The sequence below is a fragment of the Erinaceus europaeus genome, chromosome 18 (genome assembly GCF_950295315.1).
Source record: "Erinaceus europaeus chromosome 18, mEriEur2.1, whole genome shotgun sequence".
NCBI classification, from domain to species: Eukaryota; Metazoa; Chordata; class Mammalia; order Eulipotyphla; family Erinaceidae; genus Erinaceus; species Erinaceus europaeus.
This window is the reverse complement of record NC_080179.1, coordinates 486,565-510,826: the sequence shown is the minus strand read 5'-3', so window position 1 is coordinate 510,826 and position 24,262 is coordinate 486,565. Positions and strand designations below refer to the sequence as shown.

The 24,262-nt window shown below is 47.2% G+C and overlaps 1 protein-coding gene across 10 annotated transcripts in view; it reads right to left on the bottom strand.

Moving 5' to 3' along the window:
- Positions 1 to 24,262, bottom strand: part of HECW2 (HECT, C2 and WW domain containing E3 ubiquitin protein ligase 2) — a 297,990-nt gene that overhangs the window by 50,004 nt on the left and 223,724 nt on the right. For 9 of the 10 annotated variants that reach the window (XR_009545901.1, XR_009545902.1, XM_060177545.1 and 6 more), the window contains 2 exons: positions 15,193 to 15,276; positions 8,719 to 8,828 (listed from right to left, as the gene is read on the bottom strand). Coding sequence is in view for 8 of the 10 variants with exons in the window: in XM_060177545.1 (XP_060033528.1) it covers positions 8,719 to 8,828; positions 15,193 to 15,276 (194 nt within the window). In the remaining 2 variants the exon portion in view is untranslated. The remainder of the gene's footprint in view (positions 1 to 8,718; positions 8,829 to 15,192; positions 15,277 to 24,262) is intronic. The other variant, XM_060177543.1, reaches the window with a different exon arrangement.

Here is a 24,262-nt window from a genome sequence, read left to right as displayed (position 1 = left end):
GAATAGCATGTATCTCCATCGCATGAAAAAATAAGACAGCCTATGCCTCTTCCCACAGAACTATCTGACTTCAGATCCCAAGGCGACTGACCACCGAGCCCAGAAAGTGAAGATGAGTCTGGGCCACACACAGAGCCGAGGCCAAACCCTGAACCTGACCTTCCAGTGATTCATAATGCAGGTAGGAGACTTGCGACCTGAAGCCTGGTCATTAATAAATCTTGCTTTATGGAATAAAGGAACCAAGCCACTACTACTCATTGCTTATACTGTGTTGAGTTCAGCAGTAGGTGCTTGAAAGTAATAAAACTGGGTAACTGTCATGGGTATCTTGGCTAGAAAGACAGAACTAAAATATACAAGACACTTCAGGGCCCGGAACAGGGTGGCAGAGGACCCAGTGAGGGTTGTATTGTTGTGTGGAAAACTGGGAAATGCTATGCATGTACAAACTGTTGTATTCATACTGTCGACTGTAAACCATTAATCCCTCAATAATCAAATAAAAAATAAATAAAATATACAAAACAACCAGAGAATAAACTCTAAAGTGGTTATTCGTATACAGGAAATCACAAGTGTGTTTTCACATAATTAAGCAGAGGAATGATGGTCCTGGGCTGTGCCCAGTCCTATTAGCTTTACTTCACTTATCACACAACTTTTTAAAAATTTTATCTTTATTTATTTATTGGATAGGGACTGCCAGAAATCAGGAGGGGAAGGGGAGACAGAGGAAACAGACCGAGAGACACCTGCAGCCCTGCTTCACCACTTGCAAAGCTTCCCCCCTGCAGGTGAGGACTGGGGGCTTGAACCCAGGTCCTTGCACCCTGTAGCATGTGCTCTCAGCCAGGTGCGCCACCACCCGGACCCTCTCACGCCATTTTTAAAGAGGCAGCACAGCGGGTAAAGTGCAGGGCCTTGGGTGCATGAGCTTCAAAATGTGGTCTGATGTGTGATGAGTGATGGCTTGCTTCAGTCGCTCGTTAACAAATAAATGGATATTTAAAATGTTTAAAGATTTTAATTTGTTAATTAGTTAAATTAAGATATTAAAATACAGAGGGTCTTAAAAATCTGTTTTTTTTTTTCTTAATAATTTGTGAACTCCTGCAAAAAATGATCTTGCACTTCCCTGGGGCTACAGTCAGGCAGCTGCCTGTTAGCTAAGCACATATGCCTCAGCACACGGGGGCCTGGTCCCTCCACTGTCTCAGCTGGGAGTGAGGAGAGAGAAAAATCAACACAGGAAGGACCTTAGCAAGGGTTAGGAGCATGTACCACCAGGCACAAGGGCCAGGGTTTGAGCTCCCATCCCCACCAGCAAGGCGAAAGCTTGTCAAGCAGTGAAGCAGGGCTGCAGGTGTCTCTCTGTCTCTCTCACACTCTTTATTTCCCCTATGTCTTCAATTTTTATCACATAAAGTTTAAAAAAAGAAAGAAAGAAAGGAGGGAGGAAAGGAAGGAAGGAAGGAAGGAAGGAAGGAGGGAGGGAGGGAGGGAGGGAGGGGGGAGGGAGGGAGGGAGGGAGGAAGGAAGGAAGGAAGGAGGGAGGGAGGAAGGAAGGAGGGAGGAAGGAAGGAGGGAGGAAGGAAGGAGGGAGGGAGGAAGGAAGGAAGGAAGGAGGGAGGGAGGGAGGGAGGGAGGGAGGAAGGAAGGAAGGAAGGAGGGAGGGAGGAAGGAAGGAGGGAGGAAGGAAGGAGGGAGGAAGGAAGGAGGGAGGGAGGAAGGAAGGAAGGAAGGAAGGAGGGAGGGAGGGAGGAGGGAGAAAGGAAGGAGGGAGGGAGGAAGGAAGGAAGGAAGGAAGGAGGGAGGGAGGGAGGAAGGAAGGAAGGAGGGAGGAAGGAAGGAGGACCTCTGAGTGGAGGTTTGATGGGAGCCAGGCCTTGTAGGCGGCAAAGTCTGCACTGTAGCGCAGGGCAGAGGTCTGTCTGCGTGTGTTCAGAAGACACAGAAAGAGGAGACTCTCTTTCGAGCTAGGGAAGGGGGTGCGTGTGAACCTGGTGAAGGCTGGAGCGGCGTTCTAAGAGGAATGGAGAGACTCCGACGACAGACTTTGGGCAGGGTGCATGGAGAGGGGGAGTCTCAACTGGAAGCGACTGACTCAAACAGGAAAGCTGAGTGGGTGCCAGTGACAGGTGGGGAGGGGCACAAGGAAGCACAAGGAGTAACAGCAGGAAGCGAGCTGTAACATCTCCCTGCGGTGACAGACAGACAGACAGGGCTCAGCTTCCCCATCACAGCCACCACTGAGGAGCCTCCATGTGCTGCCTCTGCCTCCTAGGTCTCCTCTCTGGGGCTGAGCAGACAGACAGAACAGAGAATGTTTCTAGCCACACAGACAAACCCACCTCAAAGACCACAGGAAAGCCAGGGGAAGGGAGAGACACAGAGAGGTGGCGGGAGAGAGGAGGCCGGGGCGGGAGCTGGGGCGGGAGCGGGAGCAGGAGGGGCTGAGTGAGATCAGCAGCCTGGACATGAGGAGCAGAGACAGGAGGGAGAAGATGCAGACACACACTGGCAGGAGAGAGGAGGCCCTCGGTGCCTTCAGGGACCTCACTGTGTCAGAGAAACAGCCCTTCTCACCCCCCACCCCTCAGAAAGCCTTCAGGGGGCGGCCGTGGCGCACCTGTCTGAGCACACATAGAGCGTGTAAGGATGAGGGTTCAAGCCTAGAGCACCACCTGCAGGGGGAAAGCTTTGTACGTATCTGCAGGTGTCTCTCTGTCTCTCTCCCTACCTCCCCCTACTCTCCATTTCTGGCTGTCTCTATCCAATAAGTGAACGTAACAGAAAAAGAAAAAAGAAAACCTTCAGTAAAGAGACCCAAAAGGCCCTCACAGCCCTCGAGTCTCCCCTTCCTCCTCCTTGTTCTCCCTCCTTCCCTCCTTTTCCCCTTCTTCCTCCTCCCCAGCCTCTCCTCCCCCTCTTCCTCCCCTGCTTCTCCCCTTCTCTCCTGCTTCTTATAATGTGACCAGGTGCTGGAACTAGCTCCCGGTTTAGTTCAGTTCTAGCCCAGTCAAAACAGCTCTGCGCAGTAACGTCCCTAAGCCAGGGGACCCTCAGTGCTGTGTGTGTGGAGGCAGAGACGACGCTCTGCACAGTGACGTCCCTAAGCCAGGGGACCCTCAGTGCTGTGTGTGTGGAGGCAGAGACGACGCTCTGCACAGTGACGTCCCTAAGCCAGGGGACCCTCAGTGCTGTGTGTGTGGAGGCAGAGACGACGCTCTGCACAGTGACGTCCCTAAGCCAGGGGACCCTCAGTGCTGTGTGTGTGGAGGCAGAGACGACGCTCTGCACAGTGACGTCCCTAAGCCAGGGGACCCTCAGTGCTGTGTGTGTGGAGGTAGAGACGACGCTCTGCACAGTGACGTCCCTAAGCCAGGGGACCCTCAGTGCTGTGTGTGTGGAGGCAGAGACGACGCTCTGCACAGTGACGTCCCTAAGCCAGGGGACCCTCAGTGCTGTGTGTGTGGAGGCAGAGACGATGCTCTGCGCAGTGACGTCCCTAAGCCAGGGACCCTCAGTGCTGTGTGTGTGGAGGCAGAGACGACGCTCTGCGCAGTGACGTCCCTAAGCCAGGGGACCCTCAGTGCTGTGTGTGTGGAGGCAGAGACGACGCTCTGCACAGTGACGTCCCTAAGCCAGGGGACCCTCAGTGCTGTGTGTGTGGAGGCAGAGACGACGCTCTGCACAGTGACGTCCCTAAGCCAGGGGACCCTCAGTGCTGTGTGTGTGGAGGCAGAGACGACGCTCTGCACAGTGACGTCCCTAAGCCAGGGGACCCTCAGTGCTGTGTGTGTGGAGGTAGAGACGACGTTCTTGAGAAGAGGCAGCAATGGTGGTCAGGCTGATTCTCTTAAATTTCAAAGCCACACTTCTTCATTAGTGTGTGTGTGGCCAGGACCTCACCCCTCCCAGGCCAATCTTCCATCCATCCATCCATCCATCAATCCATCATCCATCCATCCATCGTCCATCCATCCATCATCCATCTATCATCCATCCATCTATCCATCCATCCATCATCCATCCATCCATCATCCATCTATCCATCCGTCATCCATCCATCCATCATCCATCCATCAATCCATCATCCATCCATCCATCGTCCATCCATCCATCATCCATCTATCATCCATCCATCCATCATCCATCCATCATCCATCCATCATCCATCCATCCATCATCCATCCATCAATCCATCATCCATCATCCATCCATCCATCGTCCATCCATCCATCATCCATCCATCATCCATCCATCATCCATCCATCCATCCATCCATCCATCCATCCATCCATCCATCCATCCATCCAATTCATTCAGGCAAACAGACAGCAAACAGATGGACATAGAGACATCACAGCACTAGGACGTCTGCAGGTGCACGGCCCTCTCGTGTAGGGGTGAGGCTGGCGGCTGAGTCTCCCACGGCAAGGCCCTCTCCGCCCGTGAGCCGCCCTCAGGCCCTCAGGCAGCTGCTCTGGTCTCAAGCAGATTCATGTCAGAGAGCACATTCCCACAACATCCGACAGGCGAGGTGCTACTGCACGTTTGCTCAGTCAGTTCCTGGGCTCCATCTTGCATCAGCAGCCACCTGGTACCTGGAGAGACCTTTCCTCCTGGCCTGGCCAAGGCCGGGACCGGCACTACATTGGGTCTAGGAAAACAAGCCTTCACATTCTCAGATCTCAACCTCTAACAGCTGCAGGAATGCAATGAGTCAACGTTTCCACCCACTCCCAGTACTGAAAAGATGTGCAAATGTGCTTGGAATGAGAAGTGTGGAAAGTTGACCAGGCTCCTGCATTCTGAATGAGGGAAATTAAAATTTATTATTCTTGTAACTCTCACAATATCATTCTCACTCCACTAAAAGGCATGGAATTCTCCTCACAAGAAAGAGGATCTGACCACTTGGAAAATGTTTTGTCTGAAATGTTTTCATGAGAACATGAGAAATACTGGTTGGAGAAGAGTCAAATTTGTTTCTGCCCCTCAGAGAAACATGATAGTCTCGCACAGGGCAGACAAGGCCAGCTAGTGTCACCTTTGTGCCATGTGGAATCAGTTATGGTCAGGTCACTTCCGTGATAGCAGGCGGTGCCTCCCATTAGAGGTCAGACAAAGCCCACTGAAAGGGAGTAGGCCAAAAACACTGAGAAGATTCTTTTTGAAAAGGAAAGCCACTGCTAACACCACTGGCAGTGTAGATGTGACCAGGCTCTCTGCATGGCTCTGGAGTGTCTAACTCTAAAGCTTCTTGTGGGATTCCTTTCATTCTTCTCGTGAATTACTCGTGTACATGTGTGATGTGATAAGAAAAGAGGTAAGTTAGTCAGCAGTGACAACGTCCAGCCAGAGCACATGCCTCCGGAAGGCCTCAGAGGATGGGATCTGGCGTGCTACCTTATTCTCAAGGAGACGCCCACACGGCGTCTCGTCTGTAACCACAGAGCACCACTGGGTCAAGGGATGGTCCACTTCAGCTTCACTCCAGGGTTTAAGACTAAGACCAGATAAGGCGACGAAACACTTAGGCTGAGAGACAGCTCACCCGACAGGGGTGTGAGCACCTTGCTGTGGGAGGGCCCTGGGTGTCACCCTGTCACCGCAAAGGAGAGCCCCACAGCTGCAGTTGCTGTGGAGTCTGCCCTCTTTCTTTTTAATTTTATTTTTTTAATTATCTTTACTGGATACAGACAGCCAGAAATCAAGAGGGTAGAGGGGAGATGGAGAGAGAGACAGACTGAGAGACGCCTGCAGCCCTGCTTCACCACTCATGAAGCTTTCCCCCTGCAGGTGGGAACGGGGGCTGGAACCCTGGTCCTTGTGCCCTGTCACATGTGCGCTCCGCCAGGTGCCCCACCGCCTTGTCCCCATTTCTCTTCCTTCCTTTCTTTTTTTAAAAAAATGTTGATATAGTTATTATTTTTTCTAAATTTCTCATATTTTATTATTGGATAGCAACAGAAATTGGGGGAGGAGGTAGAGAGGGAAGCAGAGAGACACCAGTAGCTCTGCTTCACCACTCACGAAGCTTCCCCCTGCAGGTGGGGACCCAGGGCTTGAACCCTGGTCCTTGTGCCCTGTGATGTGTGTGCCCAACCAGGTGTGCCACTGCTTGGCCCTGCTCTCTGTCACTCCCTAACTTCTCTCTCTCTCTAAGATAGGTAAGTGAGAAATGGGACTAGGGGAGACTCTTGAGTGGGGTTAGATGCTTTCTAGTTTGGGACCCAGTCTGTGGAGGGCAGAGATACACAAAGGGGGCGAGGATGACAGTTGTGGAGCTCAGGAGAGGCTTGCGGCTGGAGGGCACCTGCACTGACCGCAGCTGAAGCCCAGCGTGCAGACAAAAGGGAAGTTCCTCAAGTCCATGGAAGCAAAGCAAACGGAAAGCGGGGGTGGAGAGAGCTCCAGTGTTTGAGAGATTAGACAGAAGCAGGTGAACGAAAAGGAGCCAGTGGAGTTTGGAAGATAAATAAAGCCGTTTCAGAGAAGCCATTTGCAAGAAGGAGTAGTTGACAGGGTGAAATGCTCGAAAGATTCAGCAAGGACAAGACACGAATGCCGTGTTTTGAGTCCTGGTGGAGGGTAGTAGAGGCCCCCTTGCTGAGGACATCAGACTCTGCCTTGAGTGTTGGACACCAAGATTCAAACCCCTGGAGGTTCTGCGTCTTTTCTCCTTCGCCCCTAAGGTCCAACTCTCTGTCGCGTCACCTATGGTAACGCACAGCACTTGGCGTCTCCTCTGACTCTAGTCTGTCTGCGACCACATTTTCCGTGTCGTTTGCAAAGTAATCTTTCAGCACATCCTTCTGTTTACACATTTCCAGTCATTCTGCATGCATTACAAACCAAGACTTCAAACACCAACCAACTAAACCCTATCTTCCCAGCTTGGACTTTGTCCTGGGCCGTTTTCATGCTTCTGTGGCTTAGCTCAAACTCCTCTCTCTCTCTCTCTCTCTCTCTCTTGTACTTACCATTATTTTATTTAAATCCACACCTGCTTATACCCAAGATACTGAAAAACTTACAACAAAGATCATCCTCTTTTAAGTTTGAATCTTTTAAAATATTGCTTATCAAGTTCAAGTTGTCAACAGAACATTTTAAGCTTTGAAAATATAATCACACAAGACCATCTAAATTTATTAATTAACCCTCCACTAATAGCACCTGACTTGAATGTGCTGATCAGACAAAGATCTATTTAATTAGTACTAACTCTTGACATTTTACTTCCAACCTATTTATGCAAGACCTGAAAATGTTTTTCATGTACCCCTGAAAAACCCTGCCTGCAGATCCGTACATATGAAAAAAGTCTTCCATTTTCAAGTTCCAGCTCAGAAGCTGCCCTATTTTTGAAGCTCCACCATTCTGGGCCATGAAGACCTAAGTCTTCCTCTGGAGGAAGCAGCCTTCTCCCGCTGGCCACCCGCAGACACCAGCTCAGCGTCCCACCTGGCAGCCGCCGTCTTTGTCACAAACACTCCACCCCCAGTCCTGAAGGAAGAATAGTTCCCACGTCTGTGTTCCCACCCTGTCTTTACTAGAGGCTAACCACACAGCTTCAGCGTCCTGTGCTGACTCACCACCCGCTATGGCTCCTTCAAAGGTAAAGGCCGTATTCATCTTTGCAGCGACAGGCTCTGATTCGGTGCTTGGATCAAAGTTAGATGCACATAAACTCTGGGAAACGGACGCTTCCCTGTCTGTGGCGTTCAGCTAGGCTGGAGCTTCATCACCATGGCCCTGTGGGGAAATGTGCCAGGGCTCCGAGGACACACTGTAGCTCTTGCCAGTAAGAGAGCTTTGCCCCCATGACTCTGAAAACACAGGCAAGGCCTGGGGAGACAACACAGCAGTCCTGCAACAGATTCACATTCCCAAGGCACCAGCACTCCACCATCAGCCGGGGCTGAGCAGGGCTCTAAACATAATTAAACTTTTAAAAACCCTTTATGGAAAAAAAAAAAAAAAGTAAAGGAGACCCGGCCTGCAGCCAGCATGTCCTGCTGGTGTTGTCACAGTCCGCGGCCTGGACGGATGTGATGTCCGCCACCCATTCACCCACTCACTCCTGCATTCGCACTGCAGCTCTTTGACAACCACCGGATTGACACTTCAGTTCCCTTCCTCTGCCGGCACATTCTATTTGCGCGTCTCCTTGGCTCTCCTGTCTAGCACAGTTAGGAACTGCCTCAAGGAAAAACCATGTAAGGCCAGTAATTGACTAATTTAACTCATTTCTTGAGAGAATGCAGGTTTCTTGTTTTTCTAATCAGTGATTTAACTAGAATTATCTAAATAAAAACAAAGCAAAAAGGACAACCAGTGACTAGCAGTCTGTGCCCTGATAATTTCCCAAGACCTGTTGGGTCCCACCTAACGCCAAGAGGAGTGAATGCTGTGTCTTCTGACGTGACACGGGGAACACTCCCCTGTTTGGTGCTGGCACTGTCCTCCCGCCAAAATGAAATCCCGGAGAAGCAGACCCGTTTTAGGAGACAAGAGCTGCCACACTAGGTACCAGGGCTCCCACTAAAAACACACACCCTGTGCTCTCTGCCCCAGACCTCACGAGCACGAGAACGGGCTTCCGTAGCGCAGAGGGCAGACGAGGCCGGGCACGTGCAGGGCGGCAGGGCCACAGACACAGACTGCGACTGTAGAGAATTCACTGTGAGCAGTAAGGGGACTCACCTGGTGAGTTCTGCGGAGAGGACACCGGGGAGCCACGTGGGGACTGACAGTAGCTGGGGTAGAGTAAGGCATGTGGAGGCACGTAGGACATTATCTCTTCTTCAAATAAACTAGGGGAGACACGAAACAAAACACAGGTTGGAGCCGCAGGCTTGGGTGAGAGGAAGCCTCGTGTCCACGGCAGATGACTAGTCTCCTGACACTCCAGCCACGGCCAGGTGCACTGCCCATTCGCACCTGCCCTTGTCCTCCTACCGTTCCTTTTGGGGAGAAAGCAGATGTCTGTTGCGGCCTGTGTAAACCTGCAATTCTCTTCCTACCAACTTTGGACAACACGACTTTAGTTTTTCCACTTGCATGTGTGAATGTCTGCTCGGGACTCCATGATAAATGAACAAAGTGGGTGCTATCTCTCTTTTATTCATCAATCAATCAATCAATCATTATTGGAGAGAGACACCTGCAGCCCTGCTTCACTACTTGTGAAGCTCCCCTCCCTGCAGGTGGGGAGCCGGGGCTTGAACCTGCATCCTTACACACTGTGATACGTGCATTTAAGCATGTATGCCACCGCCTGGACCCTGTCCCAACTCTTCATTCCACCAAATATACACAACAGAGTCTCATTCTCCAGAGAGAGCAGGATTTAACTGAAGAATAAAGTGAAAGCAGAACAGAGCCCCTTCTAGACAGTTACAGCTGGTGCATGTCATCAGTCTCTTTGTTTGCTCTTCCTACTCCTTTCCTTTCTCTCCTAGTGCTCCTTTTTGGCCGTGGGACACAGAGGAGGAGACTCCCCACGCACACTGCTCCCGAGACCTCACCTATGCCACCGTTCTTAGGTGCTGACCAGGGCCGAGCCGGGTCCTTGAGCACGTTCGGATGTGCATTCCATCCACTTTCTGACCCTTCTCCCAACTGCTTTTCACAGTTGCCCTCTTTCTCCACCCAACTTTGTGTTTTTATCAGTCGTGGTGAAAACAATTACCCTGCAAGTTACCTTTTATATGTAACCGAGCTTCTTGGTATAAATACAGTGTGTATCTACAGGGAGACCGCGCACTGTGAGTCTGCCTTTCCGACTATACGAAATCTTGTTAAGTTAGGGGTGGTTGGTAGTGTACCCAGCAAAGCTCAAGGACCCAGGCTCAGCCCTGGACACCACAGGAGAGCACCTGCATAGGTGAGGTCTCATGAACAGCAGGGGTGGTACCTCTCCCTTCCTCCCTCTCTCTCTCTGTGTGTGTGTGTGTGTCTAGTTATGAAGTGCTGTGGAGGTCTCCCCTCTGTCTCTCACACTCTATCAAAAACAGAAAGAAAAGCAAATGGTCACTGGAAATGGTAGGGCTGAGCAGACACTGAGCCTCAGTGACAAACCAGGTGGCAAAAGCCAACAAAACAAAGACATGCAAACATACGTGTCAGACCCTCCAAAGAGTGTGTTATCAACGGCAAACCCACAAAGCCCATACAACATGAAAGTTCCTATTTATTATTTCATATTACCAGCTGTTGGTATGCTTCTAATTCTGCTTTTAAAAACCCCTTCTGTTTCATTTGGTTTAATCCCCCCTGCATTCTATTTACATAACACTATATTCTATTTACATAACCTCTGTTAACAAGCACCACCCTCCCTCCAGGGCATTGGTGGTTCAGTGGTAGAATTCTCGCCTGCTCCGCCCCCTCTCCTTGTCACACCCTGCTTTTCACCAGTCACTTTTCTCTCCACCCTCTCTGCGTCGCATCCTGTTCCCACCCTACCGGGCTAGTATATTTATAAGGACAAGATTGTTTGTAGTTTTTAATTTAGCTTAGCTTGGTATAGGTTGCGCTGCGTCCTGCATGAATAAAGAGATACTGCGTACAACCCAGCCATGAGTCCCGGGTCGTCTGTTACCCGCCCGTGAAGCCAGCCCGGCGAAAACAACAACCAGCCTTTTTTCCCCATACCTAACAGTGTTGAATGGTATCATATTAGTTGAAACAGTGTTTTATGAGAGAATCTTTCAGTGAGTTTACTAGCTTTTTACAGTTGAATTTCTCTAAACTACCTTTTTAATAGTTGATTTAATAATGATCGACAAGACAGTAAGATAACAGGGGCACAATTCTACACGGTTCCCACCACCAGAGTTCCATGAACCATCCCCTCCATTGGAAGCTTCCCTGTTCTTTATCCCTCTGGGAGTCTGGACCCAGGGTCTTTATGGGGAGCAGAAGGTGGGAGTTCTGGCTTCTGTCATTGCTTCTCTGTTGGACATGGGCGTTGGAAGGTTGGCTGCCTTTTTTTTTCGTTGTTGTTTTCACCTGGCTGGCTTCACGGGCGGGTAACAGACGACCCGGGACTCATGGCTGGGTTGTACGCAGTATCTCTTTATTCATGCAGGATGCAGCGCAATCTATACCAAGCTAAGCTAAAACTAAAAACTACAAACAATCTTGTCCTTATAAATATACTAGCCCAGTGAGGTGGGAACAGGATGCGACGCAGAGAGGGTGGAGAGAAAAGTGACTGGTGAAAATCAGGGTGTGACAAGGAGAGGGGGCAGAGCAGGTGAGAATTCTACCACTGAACCACCAATGCCCTGGAGGGAGGGTGGTGCTTGTTAACAGAGGTTATGTAAATAGAATACAGTGCTATGTAAATAGAATAGTGTTAAGCAGGGGGGATTAAACCAAATGAAACAGAAGGGGTTTTTAGAAGCAGAATTAGAAGCATACCAACAATTTTTTTTTTTTTAAATATGTCACCAACTTTTTCTTTTGGGATTCTGTTACATTTTTAAGGCATTCTTAATCCACGCATGGTGTGTTTATGTGTTACAAACAAGTTCCTCCAATTTGTTTCTCTTCTTTGCCTCCAGGGTCATCCATCACTGGGGCTTGGTGCCGGCATCAGGAACCCACAGCTCCTGCTGACCATTTTTCCACTGCTCTTTTTCTTTTCCTTTCTGTTATACTTAATAGGACAGAGAGAAATTGAGAGCGGATGGGGGATAGAGAGGGAGAGAGACAGAGAGACACCTGCAGCCCTGCTATACCACTCGTGAAACTTTCCCCGTGCAGGTGGGGGCCAAGGGCTTGAACCCGGGCCCCAGCACAAGGTGACGTGCACATGGTACCGTCTGCCCCCACTTCCCTTTATACCTTTATTACATATTTATCTTTCATCATATAAAATTTAAAATGGTTATTTTTGTTACCAGGGCCTCAGTATTCTGAGCCGATTTTTCTTTAGAAGGAAACAGAAGTAAAGATCCTGAAGCACTGACACCTGCTTGGTGGGCTGGAGCGGACTCCCACCTGGGTCACCTGGGCCTAACAGGTGTACTACCCAGGAAAGCTATACTGACATTCCTAAATGTCAAGCTTCTAATAGCCACGTTTATCAATCCCTTCTTATATTAGGAGTGATGGAGGTAATTTTACATGAGTTGAATTAGCAAAAGAAAATATGAAACAGAATAACCAATAGTGAGTGAATGCAACAAGATGAGAGGTTTTTGAGTTTTTTATAGCTATACTGGAAAATAACTTTATATGAGCTTATTTTGACTTGACTAACTTCCTTAAAATATATCATTTCTACTGTGAAGCTTATCAAGTCCCATATTTCCGGAGTGGCTTTATTTGTAAGGAAATAAGAAATAGAAAAGATATAAAAACAGAAACAAGGGGGGCAGGGCGGTGGCGCACCTGGTTGAGCACACAGGTCACCACGTGCAAGAACACGCTGGAGGCTCCACTCCCCCCTGCAAAAGGAAGCTTCAGGAGGGGTGAGGCAGGCCTGCAGGTGTCTGTTTCTCCTCTCTCCTTCTCTGCCCCCCCATTTATCTCAATTTCTCCCTGTCCCATCAATAAACAAAATAGAAAATTAAAAAAAATGGCCATGGGGAGTGGTGAATTTGTAGTGGCAGCACCGAGTCCCTGATTTAAAAGGCTCAAACTAAGAAGTAAAAGAAAAAAAAAGACTATCCAAATACATTTTAATGATAGATATTAGATATTTTTAAAAAGGTGCACATGTAATATATCATGTCACTGTAAATATTAAGATAATAGATATATTATCTTAATAAATAAATTAAATAAATTAAAATAAATTAAAGTCTAGGATTTAGTAACACCATTCACATGAGTTGAGTAAAGAAGTGTATTAAGTAAATTCACTTAAATAATTTACTTACTCATTCTTCTCCAAGGGATCATTAGCTTAAGAATATGCTTATTTCCCAAAGGAAGAAAAATGTACATACAAAATAATTTTTAAATATTCATTCAACTACACAAGACATAGAAACTCAGGTAGATGGTGTTTATCAAATTACAGATATTCTGAGATATATTATAATGTAAAAAGATTCAACACTAAACTATCTAGAGATTATTTAGCTGAAACTGGTAGACAGTAATACTTAATGGCTTATATTTTAAAATCATTTTTGTCTTTACTAATCCCCAAAAAGGAAACTTTAGCTCAAATAAAATATCCTAGGTTCTTTTTAAAAAATATTTTCATTTATTATTGGATAGAGACTGAAAAAAATTGAGAAGGGGGGGGAGATAGAGAGAGACACCTACGGCCCTGCTCCACCACTTGTGAAGCATCGCCCCCTGAAGGTGGGGACCGGGGCTTGAACCCGGATCCTTGAGCACTGTAATGTGTGCACTCAACCAGGTGCCCTATGGCCTGGCCCATATCCTAGAACTTTACATATTTTAGAATTTCTAGAATATGAAATCGTACACTTCATATCCAAGTCAGAATTTTCTAAGAAAACTTACTGTGCTTATGATGAAACAAACTATTATAGAAACACCATATTCTTTTTTTAATTTTTTTGTTATCTCTATTTATTGGAGACAGCCAGTAATTGAAAGGGAAGGGAGTGATAGAGAGAGACAGAGACAGAGAGATACCTGCAGCCCTGCTTCACCACTCGAAAGGCTTTCCCCCTGCAGGTGGAGACCAGGGGCTTGAACTCAGGTCCTTGCACCCTGTAATGTGTGCACTTAACCAGGTGCACCACCACCCAGGCCCCTGAAACACTGTATTCTATATCAACTGGCCAGTGGTCTTCCGGACAAGCCAGAACACCTTTCCCTGCTTGAAGAGCTAGTAGAAATAGAATGCGCATAGTACCAGATACGAGGATCAGGGTTCAAGCCCCTGGTCCCCACATCCAAGAGGAAACTTCATGAGCAGTGGACAAGTAAGATAGCTGGCTTCTTCCCCTCCCTCTACATGGGGACTCACCCTTTATACAAAATCAAAGAAAGGAAAAGGGAGAGGTAGTGGGGGGCCACTGTGCTGATTGGAGCTGTGCAGGTACTGCGCCCCAGCAGGGAAAATACAGAGGCACCAGCACTGTGTAACAGTGAAGGGGTCGCCTCATACTCAGCGGCTGCCCCCGTCCCTCTGAATTATGCCCCAACTACACAATAAAGGCTAAGAGCTTTTGGACTTTGGTATTTACAGTGTGGCAGCTATGAAGTGGGCAGTTAAAATGATTGAGATTAAAGCTGGGTGGTGGCATAGCTGGTTAAGTGCTCACATGACAGTGCACAAGGACCCAGGTTCAAGGCCCTGAGCCCCACCTGCAGGAGAAAAGCTTCATGAGTGGTGAAACAGGGCTGCAGGGTTCTCTCTCTCTCCCTCCCTCCCTCCTTCCCATCCCCTCTCAACTTTTCTCTCTTTATCCAATAATAAATGAAAAGATGCTAAAAATGATTAGGATCAAGATCATTGTGAGTAGCAGGAATGAGACTGTTGCGACTGCGTGTATATATGCCCACATAAACCATTGTCTCAGATGGCTCAGGATGGCTTCCCTTCAGTTCTGTGGAGGTTACAGTGGCTGGCAAAGAAAGTCTGCTTTTCCTGCTCTGACATTTGAGAGATAGTATTAAAAATGAGGAAGTCCTCTGAAAACCTTCCGGTTTCTCTTCTTAACTACACTAGCATTTAAAGCCCAAGTGAATCTGACCGTCAGAAAACAAACTTGGTCAGTTTCACGAAAGGTTCCCAAGTTGGCAGTTAGTACCAAGTGGTCAAATTTCAAATTCCTGATGTGACTTTCTAAATGGAAACTCTCAAAACCGTGGTTTAAAAAGCAGGTAAAACATATTTTGAGCCCCCCCCCCAAAAAAAAAAAAAAACAGGAAAGAAAAATGACTTCTCTGCCCTGAAGGGCCAGGTCACGCCATTCCCTGTGTGCGTGGGGGTGGGGTGGTGACTGGCTCCTACAAAGCACTCCTTCTCCCAGCACCACCAGGACCCAAACCAGCAGATCTGAACCGCAGTGCAAAGTGCCACAAATGGTCACAAGCCAGGACTCTACATCTCCAGCACCACACTTTTAAGAGCCAGGGAGGCATTCCAGGCTTCAGCATTGACGTACCGTGACCGTGCTCCGTAACATAGAACACTGACAGAGAAGCGGCCCTGTCTCAGAGCCCAGTGTTACGTACCTCAGCAACATCACAAGGTCTGCATCACTTGAGAGACGCACTAGCCCTGGGGTCCCCTCAGTTCGAATAAATTGGATCTTCTCCCTATTCAAGCGAAGAGACGGTTGAACACGTAGGTTGTGGCATTTGGAGATAAAAGCCTGTACCTTATACATCGTTCAAAGAAATCATGAAGGTCACACTATTTCTTGCTAACTATTATGTCTTCTCACGTGTGAGACCCAGAACACATGAAGCAGATGGAAATCTTGCCTCTGAAGAAGGCTTGCACATCACCCGGTCCTAACAGTGAGAAACAATTTATTCCCCCCTCAGGAAAACAGAGTTTTATCGGTGCACCAGGCTCTAAGACGTCTGCACCCAAATTTCTGAGCCCTTCACACGGTGAGGGTCTTTCTTTAATACCACAACTGTTTCTTACATACATGTTAGCAAAGAGAATTCTCCTAGACACTGAGCACACTACCATGGGACTTAGGGCTAGCTAGTGATTCAGCTTAAGGTCGAGTCCCTGACAGCCGACAGGAACAAGTGCTGAAAGGCTACCCGCAGCGTGACTCACAAGTTACTTAGTATCATAACCAAGCTAGGAGCTTACTTAAATTCCATAGCCCCATGGCTACAACTGACTAGACATATGTCGATTCTGATCTGCTTTGTGCACTTGCAGGATATCTCTATCAGTAGACAGGTGTGTTAAAGTAGTTCCTTCAGATCAATATTGAAGACACTGATGGGATAAAATAATTATGACCTATTAAGTATAATTTCAACATACTCAAACAATTTAAGCCCAGTATCAGAACTTAATTAGTATGCAGATTTGAAATATGAAATATTTAGACTAAATACCGTCAACTGAGAATAACCCGTCCCTTGACCAAAGGAGAACCAGAAATTGGCTCAACAGAACATCATATTAGCTGTAGGGTCCTCTAGAGACAAGTCTGCCCTCATCTGCCACTCAGGTTCACTGGGGAGAGTTGCGCTCTGTGGCCAGGGGCACTCAGTCTCCAGTGAAGGTCCATTCCGCACTTGAACCTGAGCAAAGTGAGTCAGCTAAGTGTGGACATCGAGCCGCGTTCCCGGTCATTTCTTTCTCTTTGAAGTTCCATTTGCTCATCTTTATGTTAGATGGAGAGACAGCCCACTGTGTCCTGACACAGGTCCTGCTACTTGTTGGAGACCGGATAGGGACACTGATCTGGTTCCCTGACGTTAAGCCCGTAAATATGTGTAGTGAGGACATATACTTGGAAAGTGACAGAGCCTATGTGTTAGGTATTGAATACAGACACACACAATTCTTTCAAATAACTGACCTGATTTTTATTACAGTCCAGTGAACTAGACTCCATGTATGCTTGCGTAAGAATGCACACACATTTACATAGCGAGCACAGCTAAAGCCAGGGTTTTGCTTGATGAGTAAACAGTTGCTATTTTCAAATTTTTAAATACATGTTGAATATTTTTTTCCCCTTGAGTTGCTTCCCCTCAGTTAAAGCACTCACAAAGAGGTGAGACACAGCTATGAGGAGGTTTCTCTCAGGGGCCAGGTAGTGACGCACCTGGCTGAGTGCACACATCACAGTGCACAAGGACCCGGGTTCAAGCCCCTGGTCCCCACCTGCAGGGGGAAAGCTTCATGAGTACTGAAGCAGGGCTGCAGGGGTCTCTCTGTCTCTCCCTCTCTACCTCCCACCAATATATCTCTGTCCCTATGCAACAATAAATAAATAAAAATTTTAAATTAAAAAAAGTTAAAAACGAGAAAGTTTCTCTCGCATGTGGAAGACAGAGGTAACTAACACAAGCAAACTTGCAAAAGCAAAGGGGTCTCTCAGACTTCGTGAGAACTTAGGTGGTCAGCTACCAGACAGAGGGTACACTGGCTTGCACACAGCACAAATGGCTGTGAGACTACACCCCAGACATCCCGTAATTCTGCTAATTACCAACAATGAACGCTTTTGAAAATTGTGTTATTTCAAAGTACATTATATTGATTTTTCTAAAGTGAAGAAAAATTAGGAATAAGAACCGTGATGCTGAAACCCTTGTGGCTGACAGATGTAGAGAGCTAATGCAAGTGCTTGTGGTAACATGCGACGGTTAATGGCGACAGGGCCTGACTGCTCATGACAACATCATCTATCCGTCTCCACCATGAGCGCTGAATTAGATTTAGTTGGTATGTTTAGAAAGTTGTTTTTCTATCTGATATTTATATAAAATTCGACTGCATTTTACATTTTCAAATGACAAATTCTCCTCCCAATTGCTTATGTTAAAATACAGTGAGATGAGGCCAGATGGCGGTGCACCTGGTTCAGCGCACGTTACAGTGCACAAGGACCCGGGTTTGAGCCCCCGGTCCCCACCTGCAGGGGGAAAGCTTCACAAGTGGTGAAGCAGGGCTGCAGGTGTCTCTCTGTCTCTCTCCCCCATCACCCCACTTTCCTCTCAGTTTCTCTTGGTCTCTATCCAATAAATAAATAAATAAATAATTTAAAAAGCTAATGAGATGGAATACAAACCTTAATGGTTGAAACAAAAATTCTCCTAATTCACATCAAAAAAACCAACTGATTCACTTTCCGTTACCAAGGAAGAGAAAGGAGTCAGCAGATAAGCTCAGAAACATCACTAATCTTTTCTGGGAGACAGATGGCAGGGAAGGGAAACAGGAGCTACTAGTCGGCCATCAGGTATCTAAACATACAGAGAGAGATCAGTAGCGGGAACAAGGCCCAGTCCTGGGCTTCTTCTAGCTAGATTCACTATTCACTTCATGTGCTCAGATATGCCGTCTCTGACGTTTTACACTGGTAGTTCTTTTGTGGTCTTTATTATCGTCAGCAACATTCTATATTATCTACAGTAGACATATTATTTATATGTGATAGATGAATAATACATTTATTTCAAATAATATACTGATTTACCACAGCTATGTTATATAGCACACAAACACACACCATATTGATTAGCTCCGGTATTTATGCATAAACTAATGTCAGAAATAGAGGTAGTGAAACTGTAGAAAGAGAGGCGAGGGGCCAGGCGGTGGCGCAGCTGGTTGAGTGCATGTGTTACAATGTGCAAGGACCCTGGTTTGAGCCCCTGGTCCCCACCTCAACTTCAGGAGTGGTGAAGCAGGGCTGCAGGTGTCTCTCTCTCTGTCTCTCCATTCCTCCCTTCCCTCTGGATTTCTGGCTGTCTCTATCTAATAAATAAATAAAGATCTAAAAATTTAAAAGAGAAAGAAGAGAAGGACCAGTTCTCTGCTTCAGGTTCTTTCCATCTGAAGGATCCATCAAGCAGAACAGTCTCCCTCAAGTGTTAGCAATCACATGTCTGAAGCACGAGACAGAAGCCGAGATCCGCTATCTGGAGAAGTGATTTTTTTTTTTTTATAAGAGATATAAAAGTTAGTTTCATATGGCCAAATTAGAGAAAGGTTATCTTGGAGAGAAATAATTGAGTAACAATTTAGCCAGGAGAGTTTGCTTAGAAAGGTCAGCACCAATCTGCTTGGATCTTGAGGTGACGAAAGTTATCCTCAGCAAACACAGAGCTTGTTTCCACAGTGTATCCTCACAATAATCTAGACAAACAACAAAGCCAGCAAGCAAACATCCTCTCTCTCCTGCTTCTACAGCTGGAGCCGCACAGACTGCGTTGAGTGACGGCACAGGTAGGTTCTGGACATGGGCCAGTGTGTGTCCTGTGGATAGGAAAAGGCCGTACTTCCCGAGCCACGAGCATGGCAAGGTGAGGAAGGAAACGGAAGGACGCTGCTGGGAAAATGCCGGTTGGGGAACCTCACAACTTCCCAGACAGTACCTGTTAGAAGTGAAGACAACTGTTTTGATCTTTTAAATGCGAGCACAGCATAGGCAGACTGAGGCGAGTTTCTACCAGGCCAACTGGTGCACTGCACGGACGGGCTGCCAGGAACGGACGACCTGCTTCTACAAGTATCCATTCATCTGTTCAGTAAATACCCCAAGTCCCTCTTGGTGCTGTGCATTGGGACCATGCATTGGGAACCCACTCAGGCATGGGATGCCAGTCCTCTAAGAGTCCACAGAGCTGTGGGCAAGGGAAAGTCAACGGGAAGTTCTAACATGGAAATATCTCAATGGATCCAGCAACTTGCTTGAACTCTGCTTAGGCCTTAACACCACTCTTCCAGAGGCCTTTCATGGAGAAACAAAGAAGAACTTGAGCTGTGGAGAGCCAGTGAGGCTGAAGAAACAGGGAAGTCCGTGTCTAGCCTCAGCAATGTCCGCTGTCTTTTCAGAGAAAAACGAAGGCGGAAGTACTTCTCGGTTATCGGGTATTTCACTAAGACTCTGTAGACCATCACCTCTCAGACACAATGTCTTCATCTCCTGGAGACCTACAGACCCACCGTCTTGACTTCTGGGAAAATTACTGTGACTTGTGCTTTTGCTTTGATGATTAGAATTACCAACATTGAAGGAAGCCTTTTTTGGATAACAGCAATGGCATTTTGATTGAACAGTGCTAAAGAAACCTTAGTTCCGTCTGAATGTAGAAGACAGCTGGTTCCAGGAGGTTAGAGACCAACTTTGCAAAGATTCAGTCAACTTGCTCTTAAAAGTTAGCAGGGTCTAGATGTTCATTATAATAACAGCCCCGGCCTGTGATTCGCACATTAATAGTTTTAACAATAAAAACATTTCTCTTGTAGCATTAAGTGGCATAATGATAAAACGAAGTGATGTGAAATAATGCATATACAAACTGCCCTGACGAGAAAACGACAGGATTTGAAAAGTAAATTGGGAATTTGTGCTGATGAAAGCAAAAAGGATACGGCTGATCCTAATAACCGGAGTTCTATAACGCGGTGTAGATACATAGGCGGGCGGCAGAGGCCGGGAGGCACGGCAGTCAGCTAACACCACGTACTCCAGGCTTGACCGTGAGTGCGGCCCCTGGGTGAGCCCCGCCTGCACTGCGCCACACGGAGCACCACTGGACCACGCCAAGGGGCCATGATGGCAGAGCAGTGCAGTGATGGTGCCTGTCTTCCACTCACCCCTCCTCCATCTCTCTCTCCATGAAGAATAAAAAGCAGGGAAAGGGAGGCTGCACAACGGTGGTGTCTTACATGCAGGGGACACGGACACCACATGAAAAAGCCGAGCAGAGCCAAGCGGCAGCAGAACCATCACGAAGTCCATTTAACGGCACTGTTTTCCTTGAGTGCTGTGCTGGAAATACTGACTGTGCTGCGCCCTGGCCCTGGGGAGGGGGTGCAGCAGTACTGAGCCAGGCCTGCCAGCCTGCCTGAGGTGCCAGAGGGCCCGTGTCATCCCCAGCACCACCATATGCCAGGACAGAGCCAGGTTCCTTCCTTCCTTCCTCCCTACCTACCATTTTCCCCCTTCTCCCCCCCCCTTCCTATCCCCTGCTCCTTCAAATAAATCTAAAAAGGCCGATAAATCAGTAGTTAAAAACCAACTATTTGCTAAGAAGAACTGATGTCCTTGATAATGCCAAGGACGGATGTGACAGAAGCAAAACCAAGAGGCAAGTCAAACACGAGGGAGGGAGACAGAAAGCAAAGCCGGTCTTTCTGCTGACAGCGCAGCACTGGTAATTTGGGCTCCAAAAATCAAAGCCTTCCTGCATCAATATTGATTGAAACACAACTGATCTCTTTCTAGTGTTTATTTATTTCATGTCCGTCTTTGCATCTTTGACTTTATAGTTCACAAAAGCTGTAAGGGTAAGACACGCACACACACACACACACACACACACCGGACTGCAAGTAGCTCCCTTGGGGAGAGCACCTGCTTCTCCGAGCTCACAGTGCTGGCTCAACCCCGACCCATACCGTCCTGGAGAAAGTGTCGGGGCTGTGCTGTCTTTAGCTATTTATCTATTATTTACTTACAATTATTTATTTTAATGAGAAACAGAGGTGTGGACCACAGCCCTGCTCAGCTCTGGCTGATGGTGGTGCTGGGGATTGGACCTGAGGCTCCAGTCTCAGGCATGACAGTCTTTTGTACGACCATTATGCTGTCTCCCTAGCCCTTCTCTCTCTCTCTCTCTCTCTCTCTCTCTCTCTCTCTCCCTCTCCCTCTCCTTCTCCCTCTCTCTCCCCTCTCCTCCTCCTCTCTTTCTCTTGTTTCATGGAAATGAACATTTATTTGAAGGAAGGAAGGACAGAAAAGGAGAAGAAAGTGCAAGCCAAGCAGACGTGCAGGAGAGCCAAGGCCCTCTCTCTCTCTGTGTGTGTGCAGCAAAGCTCACCTGAAGCAGCAATGCCCCAACAAGGGCAAACAGAAAAGCAAGGAATTCTAATAGTCTCTGTGAAGACTATTCTCTGTTCAAGTCAAAGTGGCTAAATTTAGCATGGTTGATCTGCAGTATGCTTTTAGTTTTCGTGAAAAATAACAGATTTGGCTTCTAACAAATTTCTGTGAATCCACTCAGTGTTTGAAATGGACGTAACAAGTTTGATAAATATTGCTAGAGATGGGAGGGACACTGGGAGGCTGCATTAAAATACACTTATTCAAGTCTATTTTGACATTTATAGACTTAGAGGAAATCTCTGGCAATCCTCTGATTTCTTTTTTTCCCTAGTTCTTTCTTTAAAAATCCTAGTGAAGTAGCTTGTAATGAAGATGAAGATTACATTACAGTGACATTTTCTCATCTGATTCTTTCTGGATGGCCTTTGTTTCTCTCATGCAGAACGTGAGTGTGTGTGTGTGTGTGTGTGTGTGTGTGTGTGTGTGTGAGAGAGAGAGAGAGAGAGAGAGAGAGACAGAGAGTCAGAAAAACAGAGGCCCAGAACATTAATGATGAAACTTAATGAAACAAGAACCAGTGGGAAAAGCAGGTGAAGGACAGTCTCAGGAGAAACTCCAAGACCTGTAAGATGCCCGGGCAGCAGCTTGTCATGTGGTGATCGCCTCAGCAAGGTCCTGTTCTCTCCTGGGTGCTAATACTCGGACCGTGGCAACTGCTTCCTCCAGTGCAGCCAGGCCAGCAGAAGGAATGGCTCTAGTGATCATTTGAGGACAACGAGCAGTCTGAAGAATTCCCACAGAAAGCCCTCCCACTGCACCCAGGCAGCACGTGGATGAAGCTGAGAGCACACATGATGAGACACAGCCAGAAGCAGCCATTCTGAACCCCAGACTCCCCTCTGCTGCAGATTCTGGCTCCTGTGAACACAGCTCAGGAACGCCTTCAAAATACATGCAGAAAGCTGGCTTGAGGGCGGCCGACTTCCCTGGTGACTCACCTGCCTGTCAAGAAAGATCAATGAGCACTGATAATCTCTACCATCTATTACAGCCACAGGGCAGGAGTCTGACTGAAAGACAGATGTGGACTAACACCGGCTCTTTCTGCTTCCTGCATGTGCTTCTTAATGGCAGGAAGAAGGAACAAGGGCAGCTGTGTACTTAGAGGCCAGCTTGGCCATGAATGGCTGTAAGTTAGCCTCCTGCTCAGCATATGGACAATCACACCAGTGGCTCTAGTGACATCTGGAAATTCTCATAGTTATAGAATCTACTTCAGGCGGCGTGAGAAGAATTCAACTAACAAACACAGATCAGCTGCTTAGCATGGGACCTATTCTATTGCAACACTCAACGACTTTTAACCACTGAGTATGTTAGAAATACTTCCTAATCGTTTATTTATTTTTCAATGGAAAGCCTGACCCACTGAAAACAGTGAAACTAGTAAATGCTTTCTGTTCCTTTTGCCAGATAGCTGCTGAATCACACTGTTCACCTTGGTAATCCTGCAAGTACTTATGGAGAACCTCCACGGTATGAAACAGATCACATACGAGTCTCTCTATAAAGCTGAAGTAATGCTGTGAAATACAAAAGAGATAATACATTTCTCATAGTTCATTCACAGTGGGAGTCAGCATTCTCCATAAAATTCATATAGAGGAAGGTCATTAAAATAGTTATTATACACACAAAATATGATTACAAGACAATTTAGCTAGATCATCCTAATAGCTTAGGTGCCCTGCTCCCATCAGCATTTGAAAGGACTGATAGTCATATTACTCTAACTGTAGGCTTATCTTTTCTTATAAAAGATGTACTTTATTCACACTTAATAACAAGCATTTAAATTGAAATTTTTCAATTCAAAAATTAAGATTTTATCTATGGCCATACAACCTGACCCAATCTTGTCAGGTAACGAAATGAATCATATCTGATCGCAGCTTTCTTTTAGGATGGACAGGCGTGCCTGTGACTGCTCAGCCGGAATCATGGCTGTGCCCCGTCTTAGTGCCTTGAAGCTCTGGCCCCCGGCACTACATGGGCACACCCTGGGAAACGCCCTTTCTGATTGGGATTCTCTGTGCTTTCTTGGAGGAGTTAATGGATACCTTCCTGATACCCAGAGTGCAGTGCACACAAAGACTGCTATTCACTGCCTATGGTGATGTCAGACATCACAAAGGACACAACAAATGCTGGAGAGGGTGTGGGGTCAAAGGAGCCTCCTGCACTGCTGGTGGGAATGTCAACTGGTCCAACCTCTGTGGAGAGCAGTCTGCAGACTCTCAGGAGGCTAGAAGTGGACCTGCCCTATGACCCTGCAATTCCTCTCCTAGGGATAGATCCTAAGGAACCCAACATACCCATCCAAAAAGACCTGTGTGCACCTGTGTTCATAGCAGCACAATGTGTAACAGCCAAAACCTGGAAGCAACCCAGGTGTCCAACAACAGATGAGTGGCTGAGCAAGTTGTGGTCTATAGACACAATGAAATACTACTCAGCTGTGAAGAATGATGAAGCCATTGCATGTCATTCTGGAAGTGAACAGCTTAGAGAAATCTGGCTAGGGCACCTGCCAGGCAGTCTCGCACCTGTGTGAAGCCCACAGCTCACCCTCTGGTACCACTTATAGTTAATAAAAATGAATAGTAAGTGCCCCCTCCAAAGATAACTTAGCTACTTTGAATCAGCATGGACAGTAAGTTAAAAAGCACATAGACAGATAGAGATATGGCTTTTTTTTCCCTTTT